At 54.1% G+C, this 23,953-nt stretch overlaps 2 protein-coding genes across 2 annotated transcripts in view; one reads left to right on the top strand and one right to left on the bottom strand.

Annotated features, from left to right (window-relative positions):
- The window catches only part of TSPEAR (thrombospondin type laminin G domain and EAR repeats), a 124,275-nt gene that overhangs the window by 59,261 nt on the left and 41,061 nt on the right, over window positions 1-23,953 (top strand). The gene's annotated exons all lie outside the window — the stretch shown is intronic.
- LOC105078050 (uncharacterized) lies at window positions 16,164-17,271 on the bottom strand. Its single transcript, XM_074341847.1, has one exon. It carries the CDS (start codon window positions 17,212-17,214, stop codon window positions 16,594-16,596), a length of 621 nt encoding a protein of 206 aa, XP_074197948.1. The 5' UTR covers window positions 17,215-17,271; the 3' UTR covers window positions 16,164-16,593.

Consider the following 23,953-nt stretch of genomic DNA (forward strand, 5'->3'; position numbering starts at 1 on the left):
CGGTTTCGGGGGGTTGTGCCGTTTTACCCTCCCGCCTGCAAATCCCCGTGGGTCCAGTTCCTCCACGTCCTCGCTGACACGTGGCATCGTTAGCTTTTCAAATCTGAGTCACTCTAACGGGTGTGTTGTGTTCATGGTGTTTTTTGATGACTTGTTCTTAATTTTAATGAAGTCCAATTTATTGATTATTTTCTTCTGTGTTTAGTGTTTTTTACGTCCTGCTTCCAAAGCCTTTGCCCCGTGCGTTCCTCTCGATCTCCAGTTTCCCTTCCACATTCAGCTCTGAGACCCACCTCCAGTTAGCGGTGTGAGCGATCAGTCAAACGTCCGTCTTCCGCACACACATCGAGTTGTCCCGCGCCCTCGCTACACGCAAACCCGCAGTGACGCCGACTGCGAACCACGTGCCGTGGGGGCGCGGAGTCATCAGGCTCCTTCGGCCTACTTGCTGTTGCACCAACGTCTGGACCTGGTCCTTGCTGCCCCAGAAAGCGTTCCCCTAGCTTCTCAAGTTCTTCTGTGACCACAGGCTGTTCAAGCGTTTCATCTTTTCTTGCGTTGATTCCAGCGATGATCTTTTCCTGGGAAATTTCTCTCTTCATCTGAAAGTTTCAGTTGGGTTGACGTAAAGATGGCTCTTTTTCTCATAGTTTAAAAGTTTCTCTCTCTTCAGTCAATATTTATTTATCTCTTTTAGATCTGCCATGCTTTGAATTCCTGCACAGATCTTTTGAAAACAAATGTTTCCCTGTGTTGCCTGTATCTACAATTTCTTTCTTTGTTCTTAGGTCATTAGTTTTATTCATTTATTTCTTTCACTTCCTTTCAGAAGTTTTCCTCACTTTCTGAATTAAAATTGTACTTACTTTTAACCTTGATTACTTTTTCACCGTGTCTCTTTAAGGAGCTAATTGACTCCCTGAATGCTGCTTTATGCAAACTGCACACACATTCTGAGCTGAAATACTTTCTTCATTTATTTCCAAAGAGTTTGTACTTGGGTTTCCGTGTCTTCAACTAGAGAGGCCATCTTTAAATTTTCCGAAGGAAGCATCTTTGCGTTTTCACAAGTCTATCTTACGGAACCTGGCTCAGGAGCGTGGTCTGGGTAACATCTTTTCCACCTTTCTAGATAGTTTTTTAAATTATAAAACATTTCAGAAAGTTTAGAAAATAGCGTAGTAAGTACTCATGCATCTACAAATCGGTGTAAACAAATCTCAGCGTTTTGCCACATGTGCGGAATGTCACAGGTGCCACCGAAGTCCCCGTGTGCCCCCATCCCATCCTCCGCCCTCCGTTGGAGTAGCCACTATTCTGAGGCTGGTGTTGCAGATGTTTTGGAGTTTAACAGAGGTGTTCATAGCCGTGAAGACAAAGGATCGCTGTATGGTTTGGCCTGTATATGTGTATTACTGCGTATGTATCAATCTGCATCAAGATTTTTTTTTCGCTCCACGCTATGCTTTTGAGGTTCGTCCATGGGTGTGTTTCTCTGGTTCAGCCGTTTAAACGCACCTTCCTTGCGTGTATAGGCTGTGGTTCAATTGTCCATTCTCCTGCTGAGGGGCACTTAGGTCATTTTTAATGCTGCTGCGAGATGACCAGTGTGGGTTCTTGTGCAGACAGGAGGACCCTCCCCTGGAGGCCGCCGGGGGAGGGTGGGCACAGGTGCCGCGTTCCCAGGTGTAACCCACCTGCTCTGAAAACCGGAAATCGCGCCTGCATCTGAGTGGGTCTTGTTTCCTGCGCTCCGGGCCGTGCTTGTCACAGTCGGACTTGAGCTCTTTAGCCAATCTGATGGGTACTGGGGTCCCTGGGGCCTCCCCCAGGCTTGGTGATTCACTGTGTCTCGCACAACTCAGCCCAGAGAGTAAGTCAGCACAGGGAGGGTCGCGTGGGGAGAGGCCAGGGGACAGCGGGCACAGGCTTCCTGAATGTCCCCACCCCCACCCCGGGGAGTCACAAGGAAGCACTGACCCGCCAGCAGGGAGCTCGTGGGAGATCAGCGCCCAGGGCTTTCCTGGGGGCTGGTCACGTGGGTGCCCTCCACCTGGCCTGCGCCCAAGTTCCAGACTCCCAGAGGGAGCGCAGCTGTCCATACTGCGTGTGCAGACGGTTTAGACCCGGGAGGCCCCTGTCACTCCACAGTGGGACCTTCCCCGAGTGCACGTTCCCAGATGCCCGAGGGTGGCCGTCCCAGGCCAGCCTTGCTCTTTCCTGCATGGGGCCAGGGGCTTTATCCTTCTGGAGTGGGGGAACTGGAGACCATCGGGGTTTGGGGGTCACCCCTGTAGGGCAGCTCCTTCCCAGGGCAGCACCACTGTTAGGCCACTCAGCCTTTGCATCCATGAAAACACGTGCTCCCCTTGGACATACACATGTCTAGAGTGGTGGAGCAGCTCCTGGACACCACTGAAGGGGCAGGAACACCAGGGCCCTTGGCAGTGACCCAGGCCCACTCTTACCTGGGGGAGGGTCAGGCAGGGGTCTTTGCTGTAAACAGCAGAAACGAACTCTGGTTTAATGGATCAGGAGAGAATTTATTGGAAAGGACTGACAGCTCACAGAGGAAGGAAAAAAAAATTAAGAAAGCAGTTAGGAACCAGTGGAGGAGCCAGGGCCACGCCAGGGTCTAGGGGCCGCGAAGACAAACCACCTCCCAGCATATGCCTTCTTGTCCTTTACTCCACACCAGGGTCCCAGCCTGAGGGGGGGCTGGCTGCCTCCCTGGGGTCAGTACCAACCCAGGCCGGGGGGGTGGCATGTGACCGGGGCTGGGGGTTGTCAATGCTTGAAGAAGTTAGTGTGCTATTCCCAGGACAAGAAATGCACAGTGAGTGGCCAGGTGACATAGTGTCCACTGCAGGGGAGTGCTCCACAGCTGTCCTGGCCCTGAATAAGGATCCAGGGGTGCAGATGGTAGTGAGCTTTGGGGTGACCTGAAGATCACTCAGTAGCAGGCAGGGCGGGAGCACCTGGGGTGGCAGAGCAGGGACACGCAGGAGGCTGGGTGGCAGCAGCTGGGCTGGCAGGAGGGGGCAGGGGCACAGCAGGCGGGTCTGCACACAGGGCGGCAGAGCAGGGACACACAGGAGGAGGGTCTGCAGCAGGACGAGGGGCAGGGGGTGGGCTCACAGCACACGGGCCTGCAGCACACGGGTGTGCAGCACACGGGCCTGCAGCACACAGGCCTGCAGCACACAGGCTCACAGCAGTCCTGCTGGCAGGGAGAGGAGGTGCAGCAGGAGGGCTGGCAGCTAGACTGCGGGCAGCACAAGGCCGTGCAGGAGCTGGTGCAGGCAGATGGGCAGGGGCAGGGCTCACAGCTCACTGGGGCGCAGAGGAGGCTCAGGCAGGGGGTCGGGGCGCAGCAGGGGGGCTCGCAGCAGCTCTCTGGGCAGTCGTCCACCTGCCAGGAGGAGCCGGTGCAGGAGTCACAGGGACCGGGCAGGCAGACCCGGCCGCCATAGCTCAGGTTGCTGGAACAGACGGACAGGGCAGGCGCAGCCATGGTGTGGGCGGTGGGGCTGGAGGAGGGTGAGTATGTGAGTGTGAGTGTGTGTGTAAGGTGCTGTGTGCTGTCGGCTTTTATACCCCTCGCAGCTTGTGTTTCCAGGCCCTACAAGCTTCCAGTTCCGGTTCGCAGGCTGGCATGGGGACGTTTGTTGGCCTGTGGTGTCGTGCACCTCGTAAACTTCCTGGGAGCGTCTGGCTCAGGAGTCTGTCCCATTGTGTCCCCAGGGGAGCGGGAGGGGGTTGGCGTGATTCCAGCCCTGGTTCTCAGAGCAGGGGAGGGTGGGTGTCGGGGTGGGCGGTGCCTTGGACCCCCTTGGGTGTGCTGGGCACCGTCCTGTCACCTGCCAGGGCGGCCCCGGGCCATCGCTCACCTCGCCGGCAGGCGGCGTTAGGAAGCTCCCCTCTTGTCAAACACCCCATCCCGTGGGGCGCAGGCATTCTGCCCCCTGTGAGGAGGACCCGCAGTCAGGTCACTCAGTGGCGTCCCAGGGCCATCAAAGGACTGCTCTCTGCTTCCTGCCTGTGTGTCCACTGTCCCCCTGTCCATGCACTTGGAAGGCCACAGGACCATGTATTTAGGGCAAAATCGCGTGCGCTGCAGACAACGCCAGCCTCCTGGGCCCATGGTTCCCATGCGTGGGCCACACGGAGCACCCATGCTGGACTCGGAGTGGGTCACAGCCCCCATGTCTCCCTCCCGCGCAGCCCCCTGTGTTTGGATGGCCCGGCTCCTCCTCCAAGGCAGTCCCTGTCGGCCTTTCCCAGCACCCTGCTGGCCGGATACCCCACCCGCCTCCCCACAGGACACAGACTGCCCGCAGGGTCGCACAGCCCACAGGAAGCCGCAGGACGAAGCCGTGGGACGAAGCCGTGGATGGCATCTCCCTCAGCCTCGTCCCCTGGGACCCGGCCTCCTGTCAGGAAGCAGCCACTCACCCACTTAGCCGCGGTCTCTGACCACGTACACACGTGCGCACGGGCAGCGCATTCCCGTGACCCACAGGATTGTGTTGTACAAAGTCGCACAGACACTGAATAGTAAATGCTGTGAACAGTGAAGCATCGCTCCCAAGGAGATACAGGGCTGGGTTTCTGCGGGCCTCTGCTCACTGCGTTCTCATCAGCCAGGCTCAGTGCTCGTGCGGACGGCTGCGCACGTCCACCCTGACCCCGCGAGCTGGGCGAGTGCTGATCTGGGGCCGCAAACAGATGTGAGTGAGCGGGCGAGTTCACACAAAAGGAGCCCTCGGATGCCGAGGCCGGCCTCCCCCTCCCCTCGCCTCTCTCCCTGCCTGACTCATCTACCTGTCAGTCACTTCCCATTGACCTATGGATCTACGAGTCTAGTTCCTGTTTCCTCTCTCTGTTGGTATGTCTATGTACACATAATGTCTTTGTGTGTATAAATTTTTAAAATGCAAACTATATCACATTCTACCCACTGTGTTTTTTAAACTCAGCCCAGTGGGGAGCTCCTTCCCTGGGAATGTGTAAAGGTTTCCCTCTCCTGTTCGCCGCTGCCTGGAATCCCACGTTGGCCTGTGCGTCCACTTTCTTCTGCTGTGAAACAAAGTATCACAAGCCTCCCGGCTTAAAACGGGGCACACATGTCGCCTCGCAGCCTGCGGGGGGGGGGTGCGCCCAGGTGCAGCTGAGCTAGGCTCCCACGGGGCTGTGACCCGGGGTCTCATCTGAAGGTGCAGCACGGGGAGGGGTCCCTGCCAAGCTCAGGTGGGCCTTGTCAGGATGCAGCTCCTGCCGGTGGTGGGAGAGAGGGCTCGGCTTTTGCTGGCTCTCAGTGGAGGCAGCCCTCGCTTACTTGCCTCTCACGGGCAGCTCACAGCAGGACAGGAGGGCAGGCTCTCCTCCCTGCACCGGGGCTACCATCTTACGTAACATAATCACACGCGTGTGATCATGCACGTCCCGCCACCTTTGCTGTATCCTCTGTGCCTGTAAGCGTGTCACAGGTCCTGACCACGCTCGAGGGGCCGGGGCCACGCTGCCCGCGGACACCAGGAGGCGGGGGTGGGCCCCCGGCATCTGTTTCCCGTGTTCTGTGTCATGGAGCTTTGAACGAGCTCATGCTGTGGTGCTTCTGCACAGGCCTCGCGCCTGTTCAGGAACATCTGCAGGACCGCCGCTCGGGGACTGGGCCGAAGGCGCGGGCTTCCCACCTCAGCGCGCAGCAGCAAGCCGCCCCCGGAGCTGCGGGAGCTGCCGCATCCCGGCTGGGGGCCCGCCGCGCTGCCCTGCCCACTCCCTGCCCAAGCCGTGACCTCGGCGTCAGCGGTTTTTGTCTTTTCCAATTTGAAACGTGAAAAATGATATCACTTGGCTGTTAAATTTGTTTTCTCTCATTTTGAGGGGAGTTGAGCGTACGTTTGTGTTTAGGAAACATTCACAGTCGTTTCTCAGTTGGCTGTCTGTCTGTGTCCTTAGCTCACTTTCTGTCATGTTGTCAGTGTTTGTTCACCACTGGTGGGAGATGGTTGGGTGTGACTGGCTCTTTCTCTGTGACCTGTGTGACAAATTGTTTCTCACATTGTCGTTTGTCCTTTGACTGCTTATGGTGTTTTATCCCATGTGACTTTAAAGTTTTCATGTGATGAAATTTTCCAATCTTATTTTTATGGCTTCATTGTTTTACTCCAAACTTCTAATAGCCTTTCCCATTTTGAGATTATTTTTGTCTCCATTCCTATCAATTATTGAGACAGGTATCCCCAAATATGATTTCTTTTTACCTTTCCCTATTTCTACATTCAGTTCTGTTGATTTTTGATTTCTGTGTTTTAAGCTATGTTATTAGGTACCTACATGTTTAAAATGATTATAGCTCTCTAGAGGGTTGACCTTTTAGTTTCATGAAACGTCTTTCTTCATCTCAAATAACACTTCCTACTGCAGAATCTCCATTATCTGGTGTTAATGAGCCAGGCCAGCTTTTTTGGTTAGTGTTGCATCATGTAGCCTTTTCCATCCTTTGACTTCCAGCCTTTCTGGACCCTTATATTTAGGATGTAGCTTTTGTAAGCAACACACAGATTTTCTTCTCCTTTTTTAAAATCCAGACTAACAATTTCTATATGTAAATTGAAATATTTAATACTTCACCTTTAATTTAATTATTGATAATTGGGTTTATATCTACTATCTGATTATATGTTTTCTATTTGTCCCAACTGTTATATGTTCCTTTTACACATTTTTCCTGACTACTTCGGATTAATCAAGCACTTTTATTATTCACTTCCCCTTTTCTAGTCATCATTTACTTACACCAGGCTTCTACTGTTCTTTCAGAGGTTGCCCTAGAGATTACAGCATGCTTTCTTGGGTTACCCAAGCCCATGCCAGCACCCCTGCACTTCCAGAGCAATGCTGAGATCTCAGAGCACTCCAGCTCCATTGATCCCTCTCACCTGTCAATGTCATCATGCATTTTATTTCTCCCTGTAGCTTAGATGCCCTAGGACTGTGAATGTAATATACGTCGTCATAACATTGTGAGTATGCACGTAGGTCAACTTTCACTTCTATTTTCCTTCTTATTTCTCTTTTCAGCTTCTCCTCCTTTCTGTCTTTCAGTCATCCTGTCTGGACACTTCCCTTTAATGTTAATTTAAAGTGGGTCTTCTGGTGTTGAAGTTGCTCAGTTTTTGTCTAGCAATGTTTTGCTCCATCTTCACCTTTGAACAGTATTCTTGGTGGGCTAGAATTCCAGGTTTGCAGTTATTATCTTTCAGACTCTTCAAGATGCCATTCCATTACCTTCTCAATTTCATCACTCCTGTTGGGAAATCTACTATAAATCTTATTGCTGCAACTTTGAAGTTAATGCCTATTTTTCCTCTGTTTTCAACAATTAGTCTTTATCTCTGGCTTTTATCAGTTCCATTATGATGCACTTAGGTGTTGCTTCATTAATATTTATTCTCTTAAGGTTTATATTATTCCTTGGATATGTAGCTTGAGTCTTTGTTTTGGAAGATTCTTTACCATTATCTCTTCAAACATTCCCCCATTCTTTCTCTTTCCTCCCATGTGGGACTCCACTGGGAAAAAAGTGAAATTTCTTCACCATATTCTACCACATTTATTCAATTATTTCCCCTCCTTTTTCCTCTCCAGTTTCATCCTGGATGCTTCACATCTTCCACCACGAATCCCCTCTCTGGCTGTCCATTCTACTTTAAATCCATCTATCCATTCGTAAGTACCATGATTACTTTTTTCAGTCTAGAATTTCTACTTGCTGCTTTTTTCTACATTTCAGTTTTAGACAAAGCTCTCCATCATTACATCTGTTTTCTTGAGCATATTCTTCACAATTATTTAAAATCTGTGCCTCCTTTCATGCGGTGTCACCTCTGGGTTTATTTCTATTGTCTATTTTGTCTCTTGGCACCATTCCTTGGCATGACTGTCATCCTTGGTTGAATGTTTGACATTGTGTATGAAAAATTCTAGATGCTCTGAATGAGTTTCTCTTCTTCTGAGAAATTCACCTCATCCTCCGGCAGATGGCTTGAGTGGGGGCAGAAGATTTTTATTGACGTCAGGCTGAGAGGCGGTCCCTGTAAGCTCGGGTCTATGTCTGGAGGAGGAGAGCTAGTCTTCCTTGGCTTGTCTTTACTCTGGCTTTTATCTCCTTGGTAATGAGATTGGAAAAACTCTGCTTGGCTTTTTAATGGCTTCCTGCTGGCCTTCTTAGTATTTGCCCTGCATAGCATGAAAACCTGGCAAACACCTTCAGGCTTCAACCTCCAACTCTAGAGATCTTCTTGGTGCCTCTTGTTTGTCTGGAACCTTGTCCCCTTGAGTCCTTGCTGCCGCCAGTCACAGACTCCCACATAATTTTCTCCAGCCCCACGAGATCCCAGAAGGTCTGCTGGTTTCTCTGTATCTTAGTTGCGGCCTTCTGCCACTTTTCTCCTCCTTGCACCCAATGCCAAGATTCATCAGTTGCACTTAAGGGAAAAGCCATCGGAGAATGCTGGCTCACCGCTCTGAAGTTCCCTCGTCTCCAGAATGTTTGCCCCTCAATTCTTAGTTTTATCCAGTAGCTTTCCAAAGATTTAAGCAGATGTTTGTATTTTATCCATCTTTTCAAGTTATTCTTAGCAGGAGTATATCTGACACAAGCTACCTTGTCATAGATGGCCACAGTCATCCCCCTTTCCTCCCCTCCCACGTCTTCGTCCTCTCTCTCTCTCCCATGCACTCCTAGTCTATGCAGTCCCTTCCTGTGTTTCCAGAGGGGCCAGAAGCTGAGCACAAGAGGCCAGGCTCAAAGATGCATTACTTTTATAACTCAAAATATAAAGACAGACAACTCAGCTCACAATTTGACTGAAATCCTAGAACCCTGTCTTGCCTTTCATAGATTTCCTAGAAGTTGAGAGGCCTGGGCAGAGCTCCACTGTTGGAAACACAGAAATGCCAGGAAGGGTGAGAATTTGAGCCCCCAGATTTAGCGAGAGTGTTACACACACCACCTCCCTCCCTGAATCCTCTCACTGGAGTGACAAGGTGCTCTTCTGGGACCAATGCACGTGAGGCTATGCCCGGCCACCACACACATCACGGGTACCAAGAGCCTGCCTTGGGGGGAGGGTGTGGCTCAGTGGTAGAGCACGTGCTTAGCATGCACGAGGTCCTGGGTTCAATTCCCAGAACCTCCATTAAAATAAATAAATAAATAGACAAAGAAAGAAAGAAACCTAATTACGCCCCCCCACCCATAAAACCAAAGATTAAAAAACAAAGCAAACAAACAAAAGCCCGCCTCTCCCTGGCTGGCAGCTCGGGCTCCACCTGTCGACTTTGCACTCCCAAGGCTGGCATGTGTCACAGGTAGGATTTGCGGCACAGTGAGTGAATTCACATTTGGCAAGTAAAGGACCAGAGAAGATCTGAAATTTAGCAGAGAGAACCACATTTCAATGGCCACTTGGATATTTTTTTGAGGAGGAAGGGAGAAGCTTGGAGGATTTTGGGGGTTCTGGCTGGGGTGACCCGAGGACACGTTCAATTAACAATCAAGAAAACAAACAGGAAACACAAAACAATCATTGGTTCTCTGTGGAGGCTTTGTGAGGTGGCTGTGCTTTCTGCAGGGAGGGGAAGGGCGCTCTGGTTCACATGCACGGTTTTGCAGGTTCGGAGTAAGTGTGCACGGCGGTGGGGGCCAGTGGACAGATGCGGACCTGGGCCTCACCGAGGGGGTGGATGAAGGCAGGGCGTGTGCTGCCCACCCAGGGGAACAGCGCTGCTGCCGTCCCGCTGTCCCACCTTCCCTTGTTCGCCACCTGCACCACGCTGTCAAGGAAGCTCCCTGCACCAGAGGGAGCTGAGGAATCACATTAGGAAAGTTTGGCCTCGAACCCTCCTTGACAGGGCTTCCCCAGCCCGGCACTGTGACGCCGGGGCCGCCCAGGTAGGGAGGCCCCTGGGTGTGTGCACGGCGGTCCCAGGCCCCGGCCAGGCCAGATGGACTTAGGACACACTGTTGCAGACACGTTCCCTTTCCACCTCGGTGTTATGTTCTGGACTGAAAGTCGCATAGGCTGCATCAACAGACCTCGAAATGCACTCAGGAGTGTTATAAGCTGAGCAACATTTCAGAAATAAACAATAACTGGCACTAATGAGAGCTCTCTGGGTTCCAGACACCAACAAGGAAGGGAGGGTATGGGAGTGTCTGCTGGGAAAACACACAACACACAACACAGAGGAGGGGTATAAAAGCCGACAGCCTGAACACCTCACACATTCACATTCACACTCTCACTCACACACTCATCCTCCTCCAGCCCCATCGCCCCCGCCATGGCCGCGCCCGCCCTGTCCACCTGCTCCGGCGACCTGAGCTACGGCAGCCGGGTCTGCCTGCCCGGTCCCTGTGACTCCTGCACCGGCTCCTCCTGGCAGGTGGACGACTGCCCAGAGAGCTGCTGCGAGCCCCCCTGCTGCGCCCCGGCCCCCTGCCTGAGCCTCCTCTGCGCCCCAGCGAGCTGTGAGCCCTGTCCCTGCCCATCTGCCTGCACCAGCTCCTGCACGGCCTTGTGCTGCCCGCAGTCTAGCTGCCAGCCCTCCTGCTGCACCTCCTCCCCCTGCCAGCAGGACTGCTGTGAGCCTGTGTGCTGCAGGCCTGTGTGCTGCAGGCCCGTGTGCTGCACACCTGTCTGCTGCAGGCCCGTGTGCTGCACACCTGTCTGCTGCAGGCCCGTGTGCTGCACACCTGTCTCCTGCAGGCCCGTGTGCTGCAGGCCTGTCTGCTGCAGGCCCGTGTGCTGTGAGCCCACCCCTTGCCCCTCGTCCTGCTGCAGACCCTCCTCCTGTGTGTCCCTGCTCTGCCGCCCCAGGTGCTCCCGCCCCACCTGCTGCGTCCCCGACTCAGCCTAGAAGTCCTGCTGCTGACCGGGCCCGACCCCCAGGGCCAGCCGGGCTCTAGGTCCACAGCCTCCCCAGTCCTGACCTGCGTTGGTGACTGTCCCCACTCAGGACAGAGTCCTGCTATGTCTCCACTGTCCTGACCTGACCCCTGCTCCCAGGAACCCCAGACCTCTCTGTGCCTCGGGGCTCCTGCCTCCCAGGAGGTGCCTTCATCGCCTCTGGATCACCTGTCCCCCCTCCCCCTTTCTCTGCCTGGGTCTCTTGGCCTCGGCTTCCAGCCTGTCAGCACCTCCTCAGGCACCCGGAGGAATAAACTCACTTCACCTGATTTGCTTCCTTGTGGTGGTGTTCCTGGGGAGAAACACATGGTTTTGAGCTGGGGTGGGCTCCTCCAGCCACAGATAATTCTGGGAGTGAGCATCTGAGATGTGTGAACGAAACATTAAGGAGCAGCCACAGGGCCTGCAGGACCCAGTGACCCGGGCAGTGCCCTGAGGCTCCCATCTGGGAGGGCTCGATCCGTCTGGGGGTGTGAAGGACATGGGGGTCTCAGCTGCAGGGCCTCCCTGTGACCTGCCAGCACCCACGTCAGGCCTCTGTGCACTGAAGGGCCCCACAGCAGCCCACCCTGAGGTGAGGACGGCACTGGGACGAAGTGACGGCTCGTTTTAACAAGGGCAGAAATACCCCAAGACGTCACCCTTGTGCAGGGGCCGGGAGTGTTGCAGAAAGTGGACGCTGTCCCCAGCCTGTAGAAGATCAGACACACTCAGCCCCCCTCAAGCCCGCGCCAGGGACCAGGCACTGCCTTCCCCGCCGTGGGCCCCTCACTCTCCAGAGGCCTGTGTCCGGGAAAAGGGAGCCCCTTTCACTCTGGGGAGGCTCAGCCTCGTCCCCCACGGCCCCAGCCACCTCCCACACATGCCACGTGCCCCGTCCGCATTGGTCCCTGCTCACATTTGTCCCTCCACCCTCAGACCCGTGTCTCACCCACCACTTCTGTTTAAAATCAGCTTTGTCAGGGTACGATGTACTCCCAGTGGAATTGTACAGTGTGATGGTTGTTGAAACAGGTCTCCGTGCTGTGGCCTCCATCCAGGGCTTCCCCGCCTGTGTCCTGTCCCGTCGCCGCCCTCTGCCCGCGGACCCGGCAGCCGCTGCTCGGCATCCCTGGAAGGGGTCCCGCCGCTCTGGCTTTGTTCGTGGGTCTCGTTCATTGTCTGCATCAGTAGCTGATGCCTTCTTAGCTGCTGAGCGGTGCTGTATCGCTTGGACACAGCTCAGCCGTGCACCCTTGCAGTGTGTTTGGGTGTTGGTGACTACAGATAAAGCCACGACAAACATGGCACCCGGCATAGGACATGTGACCCCGGGGTAGACACCAGGGGCAGGGCTGCCGGGCCACAGGGTGTGTGTCCTGTTTCGTGATGTTCGCGTTTTCCTGGTGACTGAGGGCGGGGTCAGTTTCCCTGCCTTTTGTGTCTCTTCTTCAGTGATGTGCCTGTTCAAAACCTCTGCCCGTCGCTCTGAAACAGATTGTGTTCTTCTCGTTAAGCTGCAAGCAGTCTTCATGTGTTCGGGACGTCAGCAACTTGTCAGGAGCAGGTGTCGCAAATCTCCCCGTCAGCAGCCTTTTCATTTTCCTAACAGTGCTTTTCGAAGAGCTGACATCTTTCATTTTGATCAGATCCACGTTATCACTTTTTCTTCAGTGGTTCTAAGAAATCTTTACCTAAGTCCAAGGTCATACAGACTTTGTCCTCTGTTTTCATCTAAATATGTCCTGGCTGTAACATTCATGTTAGTTCTACGATCCATTCCAAGTTAATGTTTGAATGTTCCGTGAGTCGTTCTGCTGAACTTCCCTTGCCAAGAAGTCTACTGACCATGTGTACATGTGGACCTACTTCTGGACCTTCTGTTCTGCCCCATTTTTTTGTGTTTTTTATTTACACCAATTACACACTGTCTGATTAATTTAGCTTTAAATTAAGTGTTGAAATCAGGCAATGTTAAGTCTTCCAATTCTGTTTTTCTTTTTCAAAATTGGTTGGCTAATTTAGATCCTTTACATTTCCCTATAGATTTTAGAATATATTTTATATTTATTTGTTTGTTTGTTTGTTTGTTTGTTTCAGGGGAGTAGAAAGTATTTTAAAATCAGCTCATTGGTTTCTACAGAAAAGTCTGCTGGGTTTTATTGTAATTGCATCAAGCCTGTAGATAAACTGGAAGGACTGACATTTTAACAGTATCAAGCCTGTCAATTCATAACCTAATACAAGTCTGCAGTCACTAGGACCGCTTTTTTTTTCCAGCAATATTTGTCATTTTTAGTCCCTGGACCTTGCACGTACGTTCAGTTTCTCTGTTGTTTCATTTTTAATGTTTTAGTTAGTGGTATGTTTACTGCTTTTCCAACTATTCCCTGCTACTGTGTAGAAAGAGAATTGGGTTCTGGATCCTCTAACCTCGATACTCCGCCTATGGATTCTATCAGCTTTTTCTGTCTGTCCCTGAGGACTTTCAACAGTGAAGCTGTTTGGACTCAGCGTGTTCTTTGTGGGAGAATTTCAATTGTGAATTTAATATCTTCAATTGATAGAGGGCTATTCAGGTTTTCTGTTTCTCCTTGTGTTCATTTTTGTAGTTTATATCTTTCCAGTTGCTTGTCGGTTTCCTCTAAGGCACCTAAGTTGTTGAGCGCGTCAGCACAACGTTGCCTGCCTTCCCACTTTGTTATTTGAACGTCTGCAGCCTCTGTGCCGATCCCCCTTTAAGAAAGTCATTCCTGACGCTGGCAACTTGTTTCTTTTCTCCCTTTTTCCTTAGTGGTGAAGCTAGAAATTCACCAGCTTTACTGATCTTTTCAAACAACTAAACTCGGTTTCATTCATCTTCCCTCTCGCTTGCCCATTTTCTGTTTGGTAGATTTCTGCACTTCTGGATTACTTCCTTCCCTCTGCTTATTTTTGGGTTTAACCTGTGTGCTTCTTTATTGCTTCTTAAGGTAGAAGCTTTGGTTTTAGTTCTTCCTTCTTCTCTAAGTTATTGAAGCTACGCACTTCCCTCTATTCACTCTGTTAGCTGCATCCCACAAGGTTCACTTTTATTTTATTCAAAATATTTCCTAATTTTTATCCTGATTTCTTCTTTGACTCATGGATTATTCTGAAGTGTGATGTTTAATTTCTTAATATTGGAAATTTTTCTAGATATCTTTCTGTTGACAGTTTCTGATTCTTTTGTGGTCAAATAACCTTCTCTGTATGATTTCAGTCGTATTAACTATACTGAGACCTGTTTTGGCCAGCATGGGACTTATCTTGGTGAATGTTCCATATGCACTTGAAAAGATGTGCATTCTGTTGTTGGGATGGCATGTTGTATAAATGCCAATTAGATCAGATTAGTTTCTAGTAGTTTTCAAATTTTCTATATGCTTAATAATTTCATTAATTTCAGGAAATATTTGGCCATTATCTCCTAAAATACTTTCTGCTCTTCCCGACTCCACACTTCCCCCCCCCAGGTACTGCAATTACATGCATGTTAGACTCAGCTCACTAGAGCTCTGTAAGTCTTTTATTTTTATTTTTTCATTGTGTCCTTCGGTTTGGATAACTTCTGTGGCGATGTCTTCAGGGTCACTGACCCTTTATCTGCTGTGCCTAATCTCCCTTTAAGCTCATCGTTTTATTTTTGTGTTGCTGGCGCTGCGTTTTTCCTCTTTGGAGTTCCACTGAGCTCTCTTCATAGCTTCCACTCCTCTCCTCACTCATCGTGTTCCTGTTTTCCTCTAAATCCCTGAACATACTCATAGTGGTTGTTTTAACTGCCTTGTCTGCTAATTCCACCCACTCTCACTTCTGGGTTTGTTTCCACCGACTGTCTTGTCTCTTGGCCGTGGGTAACATCTCTTTTTCACGCGCCTAGTAACCTTTCATGGAAGGCTGGGCTTTAATGAAATAATACGGCAGTGGGTGCGACAGCTGGTCTCCTCCCTCTGAGGAGTGCTGGACCCGAGTCCGTCCAGCAGTTACGCCGTGGCCGGCCCGATGCTCCCCTGGCCTCCGTGCTTACTGCCAAGCTTTGTCAGGACGGACCCAGGGAAGCCTTACTCCTAGGCGGGTTTCTAAGCAGTGATGCCTCTGGGTCTGTGCTGAGTGTCTCTGGTGCCCGCGAGTTCTCTCCACTCTGGCGGTTCGGAACTCTGCTGTCCCTTGCCTCACGTAAGCTCTAGCGACAGTTCACCTTAGTGACGCACAGTTGTTTTTGACAGCTCCATGGTTCTGAGCTTCGAATGCAGGGCTTCATATTCAGCAAAGAACTCAAGGGGACCCCGGGGAGCTTTTCTCGGCACCTCTCCCTCCTCTCCTGCGCCTGCCTACAGCCCAGCTGCCTCAGCCTCCTTGAACTCATTCTAGTCCCTTCAGCTCAGCAAAGCCACCATGCATATCATGTGCGCCCACCACCCCTTGTGCCGCGTCTGGGAGACTCTCGGCCAGTGAGCGGGGCAATCTCAGGGCTCCCCTCTTTGTGTCCCAAGCTCCGCACCATCAGTTGGCCAATGTCTGAAAACAAGTGTTTCATACCTTTTGTCCCACTTTCTAATGACTTACGGGGGGAGGATGAGTCAGGTGCGTGATGGCCCGAAGTGAAGGCTGCCTGCCTGTCTGGGCGCTCTGTCTCTCTTCCAGTCCACCTCTGACTCCCCGCTTTGACTTCTCGAGATCTACCCTGACTCTGAAGCTGAGTCTGCCTCCTTCCACTCTGGGAAACACTCCAGCTAAGTTTAGGCCCCGCCTGAGACACGCCCATTGCCCCGGGGACTGGCCCAGGCAGCCAACATTCTCCAAATAGGAGCCCTAGCAGCGGCTCCTGGAGGGACATGAGGAACCTCAGTGTAACTTTTTTGGGCTCTGGGCTCCAGGAGAGACATCACCAAGCCCAGTTCCACCTGAGGTTCAGTGGTGCCCTGTGTGCACAGGCCCCGTGGAAAAATGTCTGCGGGGAGGAAGTTACAGAGTCAAATCAAGGAAAATAACTATTCAGTGAATGACACGCAGGAGGGGGAAGGGTGCTCCCAAGAGGGCCCAAGTGACCCCGGGCTGCAAAGCCGACCCCACCCTCGGCACCCCTGTCGGGACCCCCGCAGCCAAGGAGACAGCACAGGGCCCTGCAGGAGGGCAGAGACGTGTGTGGAGGGAAAGGGGATGCGAGGTTAAGCTGAGGAATAATCGCACGAACACACGGACATCGTACTGTGCGCAGGACGAGGCGTTTATGGGCGGTTTGCTTAAGAGTCCAGAGTCACTGAGCTGAGGGACAGACACCACAGAGGGAGGCTGAGCTCACCCTCGCAAGAGGCAGAACTGGCAGGGGGCCATGGCCAGGGGGGCTTCCTGGGAGCCCCCCCCCCAAGCCGCAGCATTTAGATGGTCTTGGAGTTTTTCCACACCTTCCAGCTCAGAAGAGGACTGGACTGCAGACACGGAAATGGCCTGAGAGTTGGAGCAAACCAGGATGTGGCTGTCAGACTTGACCCTGTGCTGAGTGGGTCAGCCACTTAATACAGGTCAGGACCCGACTGGGGAGAAGCTGGGGACCAAGTCAGGGTGGGATATGAGCCCGGCTGGCCCAGGGGGGATGGGCCAGTCAGCAGCAGGACTTCTAGGCTGAGTCGGGGACGCAGGAGATGGGGTGGGAGCACCTGGGGCGGCAGAGCAGGGACACGCAGGAGGCCGGGCGGCAGCAGCTGGGCTGGCAGGAGGGGGCGGGGGCACAGCAGGCGGGTCTGCACACGGGGCGGCAGAGCAGGGACACGGAGGAGGAGGGTCTGCAGCAGGACGAGGGGCAGGGGGTGGGCTCACAGCACACGGGCCTGCAGCAGACAGGCGTGCAGCACACGGGCCTGCAGCATACGGGCCTGCAGCACACGGGTGTGCAGCACACGGGCCTGCAGCACACAGGCCTGCAGCACACAGGCTCACAGCAGTCCTGCTGGCAGGGGGAGGAGGTGCAGCAGGAGGGCTGGCAGCTAGACTGCGGGCAGCACAAGGCTGTGCAGGAGCTGGTGCAGGCAGATGGGCAGGGACAGGGATCACAGCTCGCTGGGGCGCAGAGGAGGCTCAGGCAGGGGGCCAGGGCGCAGCACGGGGGCTCGCAGCAGCTCTCTGGGCAGTCGTCCACCTGCCAGGAGGAGCCGGTGCAGGAGTCACAGGGACCGGGCAGGCAGACCCGGCTGCTGTAGCTCAGGTCACCGGAGCAGGTGGACAGGGCGGGCGCGGCCATGGTGGGGGCGGTGGGGCTGGAGGAGGGTGAGTGTGTGAGTGAGTGTGTGTGTGAGTGTGGGTGAGGTGCTCAGGCTGTGGGCTTTTATACCCTCCCGGGTGAGTGTGTTTTCCCCGGGGAGGCTCATGCCCTGTCTTCCTGGCTGATGTCGAGAGCAGGTCCAGAGAACAAGCAGGAACTGTTTTCGTTCCAGGAGTTGCTCAGTTCCCAAAGCTCTTAAAATTGGCTTGGGGCGGCTTCACTTGTTTTCAGTCCTAGAAAGAAAGCCTGGAGTGGAGTGTCAGTTACCGTGTTGTTTTAGCCCGTGTCACGGGGCTGAGGCGGAGAGCACAACCGGGGCTGGATCCCGGCCCCAGGTCGGGGTGAGCGCGGCCGGGGGTGCCCCGGCAGCACAAGGTCACATGCCTCTGTGGCAGAGAGGAGGTTTATTTGGTTCTAAACAAAGATGAGTTGAGTCATGCTCTGGACGTGGAGCTGGATCAGCGTCCCAGGGCAGCAGGCACCGTGCCGCAGGGGACCGGCTCCCACAGCAGAAACGTGTCTCTCCCAGTCTGGAGGTCAGATGCCCAAGGGCAAGTTGTGGGCTGGCTGGTTCCTCCTAGCTGAGGGAGGCTGTCACAGACTGTCCTGCAGCTCCTGCGGCTCTGCTGGCAACCTTTCATTTCCCTGGCTTTTAGATGCATCACCCTAGTCTCTGCCTTCGCCTTCACAGGGTGTTGTTCTCCATGTGTGTGTGTATCTGTCCAATGTCCCCTTTTTATATGGACACCAGTCAGCATGGATTAGGGACCACCCCAGTGACCTCATTTTACCTTGGCTACATCTGCAAAGACAGTATTTCCAAGTAAGGCTAAACGCACAGGTACTGGGGGTTGGAGCTGAAGTAGCCTTTGGGGACACGATTCATCCCCTAAGCTGTACTGTCCTTGCTCTGAGGCTGACACGGGGACGGAGCCTGGGATGGAAGGAGAGTTGAGCAGGTGTCCCTTCTCCTTTCTCTGGGACAGCGGTGAAGGGCAGGGTGCGGGGAGCAAGTGCCCTGACAGGTTTGGAGCAGACATGTGACTTCTGAGGGTCCAGCACGGCTTGAGATCGTGGGATGATTTTTTTTTTTTTTTTGGTTTCTTTTATGGAATAATTATACAAAGGGCACAGAGAATTCACGCATGCCCCGGCCCCAGCCTTGTCCAGCTTTAGCATCTCCCGTGACCCCAGATCGACGACCGGGTCTTAGAAATCAGCGTCGGGGTGTTGCTGCTCACTAAGGACAGGCTGCTGCCCGCTTCACCGCTTCCCCCGCGTGTCTGCCCTCTGTTCCGCCAGGGACACCCGTCAGACCCCCCATCAGCTCTGGTCTGCGACAGCTGCTCACAGCTTCCGGGGCTTCTGCGGCCGGGACGCTTCTGCAGGGCGCTGACGTGGTGTGTTGCACACCGCCCCTCCGCCTGGGTTTGCCTGACGTTTCTCACGATGGGACTTGGGCCGTTCATACCCAGGGGAAGAACCCACAAGTAATGCGCCCGGTGACGCAGGGGTCCACGGTGCTGACCTGTCTTGTCGCTGAGGATGTGACGATTTCTCCCCCAAATTAATAAGTTTTGGGGGATTCTCTGAGACTTTGCAAGTATCCTGGTTCTGCTGGAACGCTTGCCCTGAGGTGTCAGGCCCCTCGGGGGCGGTGCCTCCAGCAGTGGCGGCTGGCGTGGGGATGGCGCGTCTCTGTGCCACGTTCCACCTCCGCTTGTTAGTTACGGCTCTTCTCTGAGGAAGAGCTGCCCCTCCTCCTCTACTTACTTGTTTGCTCTGCTGTTTGTTTCAACGTGGACTAAAGCATGTTTATTTCATTGCGTTCTACTGCAGTGTTATCATTATTTATTTTCTTGTTCAAATTGTTCCAGCTTTGGGACGATGACCCATCTTTGACATCTAGGCCGTTTGGCTCTTGGACCCGTCCAGCACCCCTGGAATCAACCACTTCTCCAGGGAGCCCTGTTCCCTTGTAGTCGGTGATGGTCTCTAGAAACCAGACCTGGAGCCGGGTGTGCTTGCTGCTGGCGAGTGTCGCTCCCCCAGGCCGTGTGGCGGGCAGAGCAAGGAGGCACACACAGAAACCAGCACATGCCTGAACTCGGGGGGCACCTCAGTGTTCACCGCTGAGGTTCATGCTCGCTGCGGCTTCCTAGATCAGCCTTCTCAGGCTCCTCGCCTTCTGTCGCTGGAGACTTTATCACGAATGGTTGTTGGATTTCATGAAATGCTTTTTATGCATCTATTGAGATGATTATACAGTTTTCTTTGTAAGTCTGTTAATATGGTGAATTACATTAACTGAGTTTTTAAAACTTTTTTTGGAAGCAGTTACAGATTCACAGGAAATTGGGAAGCTAGTACCCACACTGATTGATTCCTGAGTGTCGATTCGGTCTTGAGCTGCTGGATAAACCCCACCCGGGTGTGACGTGCTGTCTGCCGCCCGTGTTGCTGGGTGTGACTGGTTGACGTTCTGTTCGGGATTGTCACGTCTGGCTTCATGAGGACACTGGTCTGTAGGCCTCTTTCCCTGTGATGTCTTTGGTTTTGGATAACATTGTCCTCATCAAAGAAGTTGACAAGCTTCTTTTCCAGTTTCTGTAAGAGTTGATGTAGAGTGGGCATTTTTTCTTCTTTAAATGTTTGGTAGAAATTGCTAAGAAACTGGAGTTTTCTTTGAGACATATAGGACATTCCAGTTATCTGTTTCCTCTTTTGTGAGTTTCTATAGTTTTGTTAACAAACCAAACTCGGGTCCGCTTGCCCCCGTGCAGTGAAGCCAACCTACCGATCCCGGGTGGTGGTGGAGGAAAGCACAGTGTTTATTGCAGGCGCCCAGCGAGGAGAATGGGCAGCTAGTGCTCAAAAGGCCCGAACTCCCGAAGGCTTTCAGGGGGAGGTTTTTAAAGACGGGATGGGGGGTGGGGTGGTGCATGATCAGCTCGTGGACACCCTTCTGACTGGCGGGTGGTGAGGTCCTCAGGAGTCAGCATCATCCACCTTCTGGGTCCAGCTGGCCTGGGGTCTGCGTGCCGGGGGGCAGTGTGCAGTCAGCTTCCTCCACCTGGCGGGGCTTCAGTAGCTGCAGAACAGCCCAAAGGAGGTCATGGCTCAGAATGTTATCTCCAGCCCTGGAGGAGGAACCGAAGTCCTTGACTTTGTCTGATGGTTAAACTCTTGTTATCTTGTCGTGCTTGATGGCTTTTCTTGTTTCTGCATTTTCTCACTTCTCTGATTACCTTTTTCTTTAGAACTCAGGGAAGCCCGGGAGGCTGAAGTTCTTCTACTAACAGGAGGCAGGTGGAGGACGGGGAGGGGCGGGGGGCGGCTCTGTCCCGGGAAGGCCCCCCGGGGTCCTGCTGGATCCCAGTTTGCGCCCATCAGGGAGGAGGCCCGTTCCATCTAAGGTTGTGAATGCACGGGTGTGGGGATGTTTGTAGAGCCCCTCGTTATCCTCTTAACTGCTGAAGAGTGTTCAGTGATGTCCCATATTTCTGTCCTTGACGCTGGTAACTTGTTTCTTCTTGTTTTTCTCCCTGGCCAGTCTGCCTAGAAGGTCATCAATTTTATTGATCTCCTCAAAGAACCAGCTTTCAATGGCCCCCACGTCCTCCCGTCTGCCCTCTGTGGATTTCCTTTGCTCTCCTTCTGCAAAGTTCTGCAGTCGGAGCTTGGATGGATGGTTGATTCAGGACCTTTCTTCTTTTCCGTGGGACCCCTTAGTACCCACCACTTCCTGCCCTTTTAGCTGCACCTATGAGTCCTCTCTGTGCCGACCGTCCCAGTCTATGACTGGAGGCTTTGAATGGGCCCTTCTCCACGGCCCCTTTCGCTCCGATCCCATGACTCCTGATTCATACACAAGTCTGAAGGGTCACAGCGTCAGGAAGACGCACACTCAGCTGGGTTTGAAGGCAGCCGAGCCTCAGAGTGTTTGGACTTCCACCTCCTGCAGCCTAAGGCCACGGCAGCCGAGTCATCAGACTCTGTTCATGTCTTCACTCGCCAGGAGGATGTGAGATGAGGGGAGGCTGGCTGTCTGCAGGCTAATCACGCCTGGCAGGAGTGTTTTATCACAAAGGTCCCCTGGGGCGGGGGCTGCCCCTCCATCCTCACCTCGCCCACCTCTGCTCCTGGCAGAAGACTGGGAGGAGGCATTTGGGATCAATGGAGACGACTTCCCTGGGTGGCACCCTGCAGGCGGCAGAGCATCCTGTCCAAATCCCCTTGTCCCCATGCCAGCCCCGCCGTGACAGGAGTGCTGTCTCTCACCTCCTGAATGTCCACACGCCTGGCAAGGCCGGGCGGTTGCTGGACCCAACGGACAACATTCAAGAAAAGTGAGACAGGAAGGTTCAGGTTGGAGCAGCCGGCGTGGGGCCGGGAGGCGGATCCGCTCCCGCGCTGCATGGGGCCTCTGCTGCGCCCGCTGATGGGGGCGTCCCGGACGCTGCCTGCCCATGTAAAGTGAGCTTAACGCCAGGTGTTCTCGAGCCGCGGGGCTCTTACTTAAGAGACCTACTTGGCCACCCCGGCATCTGCCTTCTTGTGTAAACACATCCTCCGACAAACTCAGGTGGGAGGTCAAACACTGATCTAAAAAGTGGCCCAGCACAGGGCTGACCGCGTGTCAGGTTCGGGGAGTCCGTCTTCAACCGAGTTGCGATGCAATCCACCTTGGGGAGCACCTTCTGTCTGCCCCACAACATTCCCAGTCCCTCCCGCGGCCCCACAAGGAAGGGGGTACCATCTCCTACTGCTGATGGAGAGACGGCGCCTCCAAGGAGGCAGGTGCAGGGGCTGGGGGACCCGGCGGGGCCTGGGGCAGCTGGGCGCCAAGGCCACAGTCCTCACTGTCCTCTCCGTCCTCTCTGCTTGGCCCTTTGAAAATGTCACACATTTTGAGAACCCTTGACTCCCAGGGGCCAAAGCAGACTTTGGAGAACACTGGGCGCTACAGACGGGTGCAGATTTCAAAGCATCCATGTGTGTGAGCGGCCTGGGAGCACCGTTACGTTTGCCGGTTGTTGCTGGGGTCGTGACATTCCGTGCCTCCCCTGCGGCCTCCATGGCCCGGTCTCATGCGGTCTTTGGCCACCGGGCTACCCCGTGGACTGCCCACGCTCCAGCCCGGAGAGCCTCGGGCCCGGTCAAAGCCCAGCGGCCCGGCCTCACTCCACACCCCTGACCGCCTTTAAAACGAGCGAAGTAGAAGGTCTGAGCACGAGGGAGGCAGGGGCCGGTTTCCCGTGCGTGCTCCATCGTTGCTTTTTTACTTTCTGTTTCCTTTTTTAACCAGTGGAAGGGGAGAGAAGGGATAGCTCGTCGCTGTTTTACCGTGCATTTCTCTGTCGTGTTAGCCTTGGCTCTGGCCGCGTCTGGCTTGCTCCTCTCTTAGGTCGCCTGCTTTGAGGGTAAGGATCGTTCTTAGGTTCTCCTTGCCACTGTTCTGGGTGTCAGCCCCTTGTCAGCTTGTGGAATGCAGACCCCTTTCCCGCTCTGTCCTGCAACCACAGCACAGCCCACGGTGTCCTTTCTGGAGTGGAAATTCTTGTTTTGACGTGAGCAAATGTGCCAGCTTCTTTCTGATGGTGTGTGTCCCAGTTGAGAAATCTTCCTTAACCCCAGGCCACAAAGACAGCCCCCAGTCCTCCCTCTAACTTGGAAGTTTCACCTTCCACACCGCCTAGGGGGTGATGACACGTGTCCTGCTCAGGGAGGAATTCAGCCTGGCGTTTCTCCCCACCAAAGCCCACTTCTCCCATCACCATCCACTGATCTGCACGGTGCCTGGACCACGTGTCAGCCTGCTTACCTGTGGGTCTCTGAGCTCTCGGATCTCCCCATCACGGTCCACCTGCCTCTTCTTGGGCCCAAACTGGACTGTTCTGTTACTACAGCAGTGTCATCCCTTATAATGCCCCCAGGGTGGCCCTGGTCCCTGGGCACCCAATGAACTCAACAAAATCCAAAGTAAAAAGGATTTTATTGGCCATGGCTCACTCTCCCCCCCAACTCCCAGTGGAGGGGCCCACCCCAGAGACCGTGTGAAGCTGGCTGGTGTCCATCTGGCTGCGGGCTGTGGTTCACACACAGTCGGCCCCTCCCTTATAACCTCGGTCTTCACAGGCCCCAGCGCAGAGAGCCCCTCCAGGACTTACTCTGGGGCACAAGGAGCCTGGCTCCCTGCCAAAAATCCTACGCATGATGGAGCAGGCCCGCCCACAGGTGAGGGCTCCCCGCGGGCCCACAGGGAAGTGGCCCCACCCCAGCTTGGGGCACAGCCAGGGCACTGCCGTCCCGAGAGGTGCGCATCAGGGTCTCAGGCCCACCAGCCCCACGCACGGCTGCACTCCGGCCCTGGAGCCTCCTCTCAGGCCTCCTTGTGAAGAGGCCTTCTCCACTCCCAGCCCTTCCTCCCACCCTGCCCCGGCCCCAGGGCTCATCAAACTGCTCTTGCCCTGGGCTCTCAGGTATGACCCCCGCAGGTGCCCTTCCGTGGGGAGGACGGGGTCTCACTCACACCACCGCAGTGTGGGGTTAGGGCCTTCGCTGCTCCGCGTGGCCTCCACTGTGGTCGGCTCCTGCGACGCCTGGGGGCTCAGCTCTTTCTCCAGCTCAGCTGAGGCCCTGACGGGACAGTCACCACCCTCCCATTTCACAGGTGAGGAGACTGAGGCTCAGAGGGGTGCAGCGAGGCAGTCTCGGG

Source organism: Camelus bactrianus, chromosome 1, assembly GCF_048773025.1.
Source record: "Camelus bactrianus isolate YW-2024 breed Bactrian camel chromosome 1, ASM4877302v1, whole genome shotgun sequence".
In the NCBI taxonomy this organism is placed as follows: domain Eukaryota; kingdom Metazoa; phylum Chordata; class Mammalia; order Artiodactyla; family Camelidae; genus Camelus; species Camelus bactrianus.

What these genes read in the sequence shown, in the direction of transcription:
- LOC105078050 (XM_074341847.1), bottom strand. Translation starts at nt 17,214, where the DNA reads ATGGCCGCGCCCGCCCTGTCCACCTGCTCCGGTGACCTGAGCTACAGC.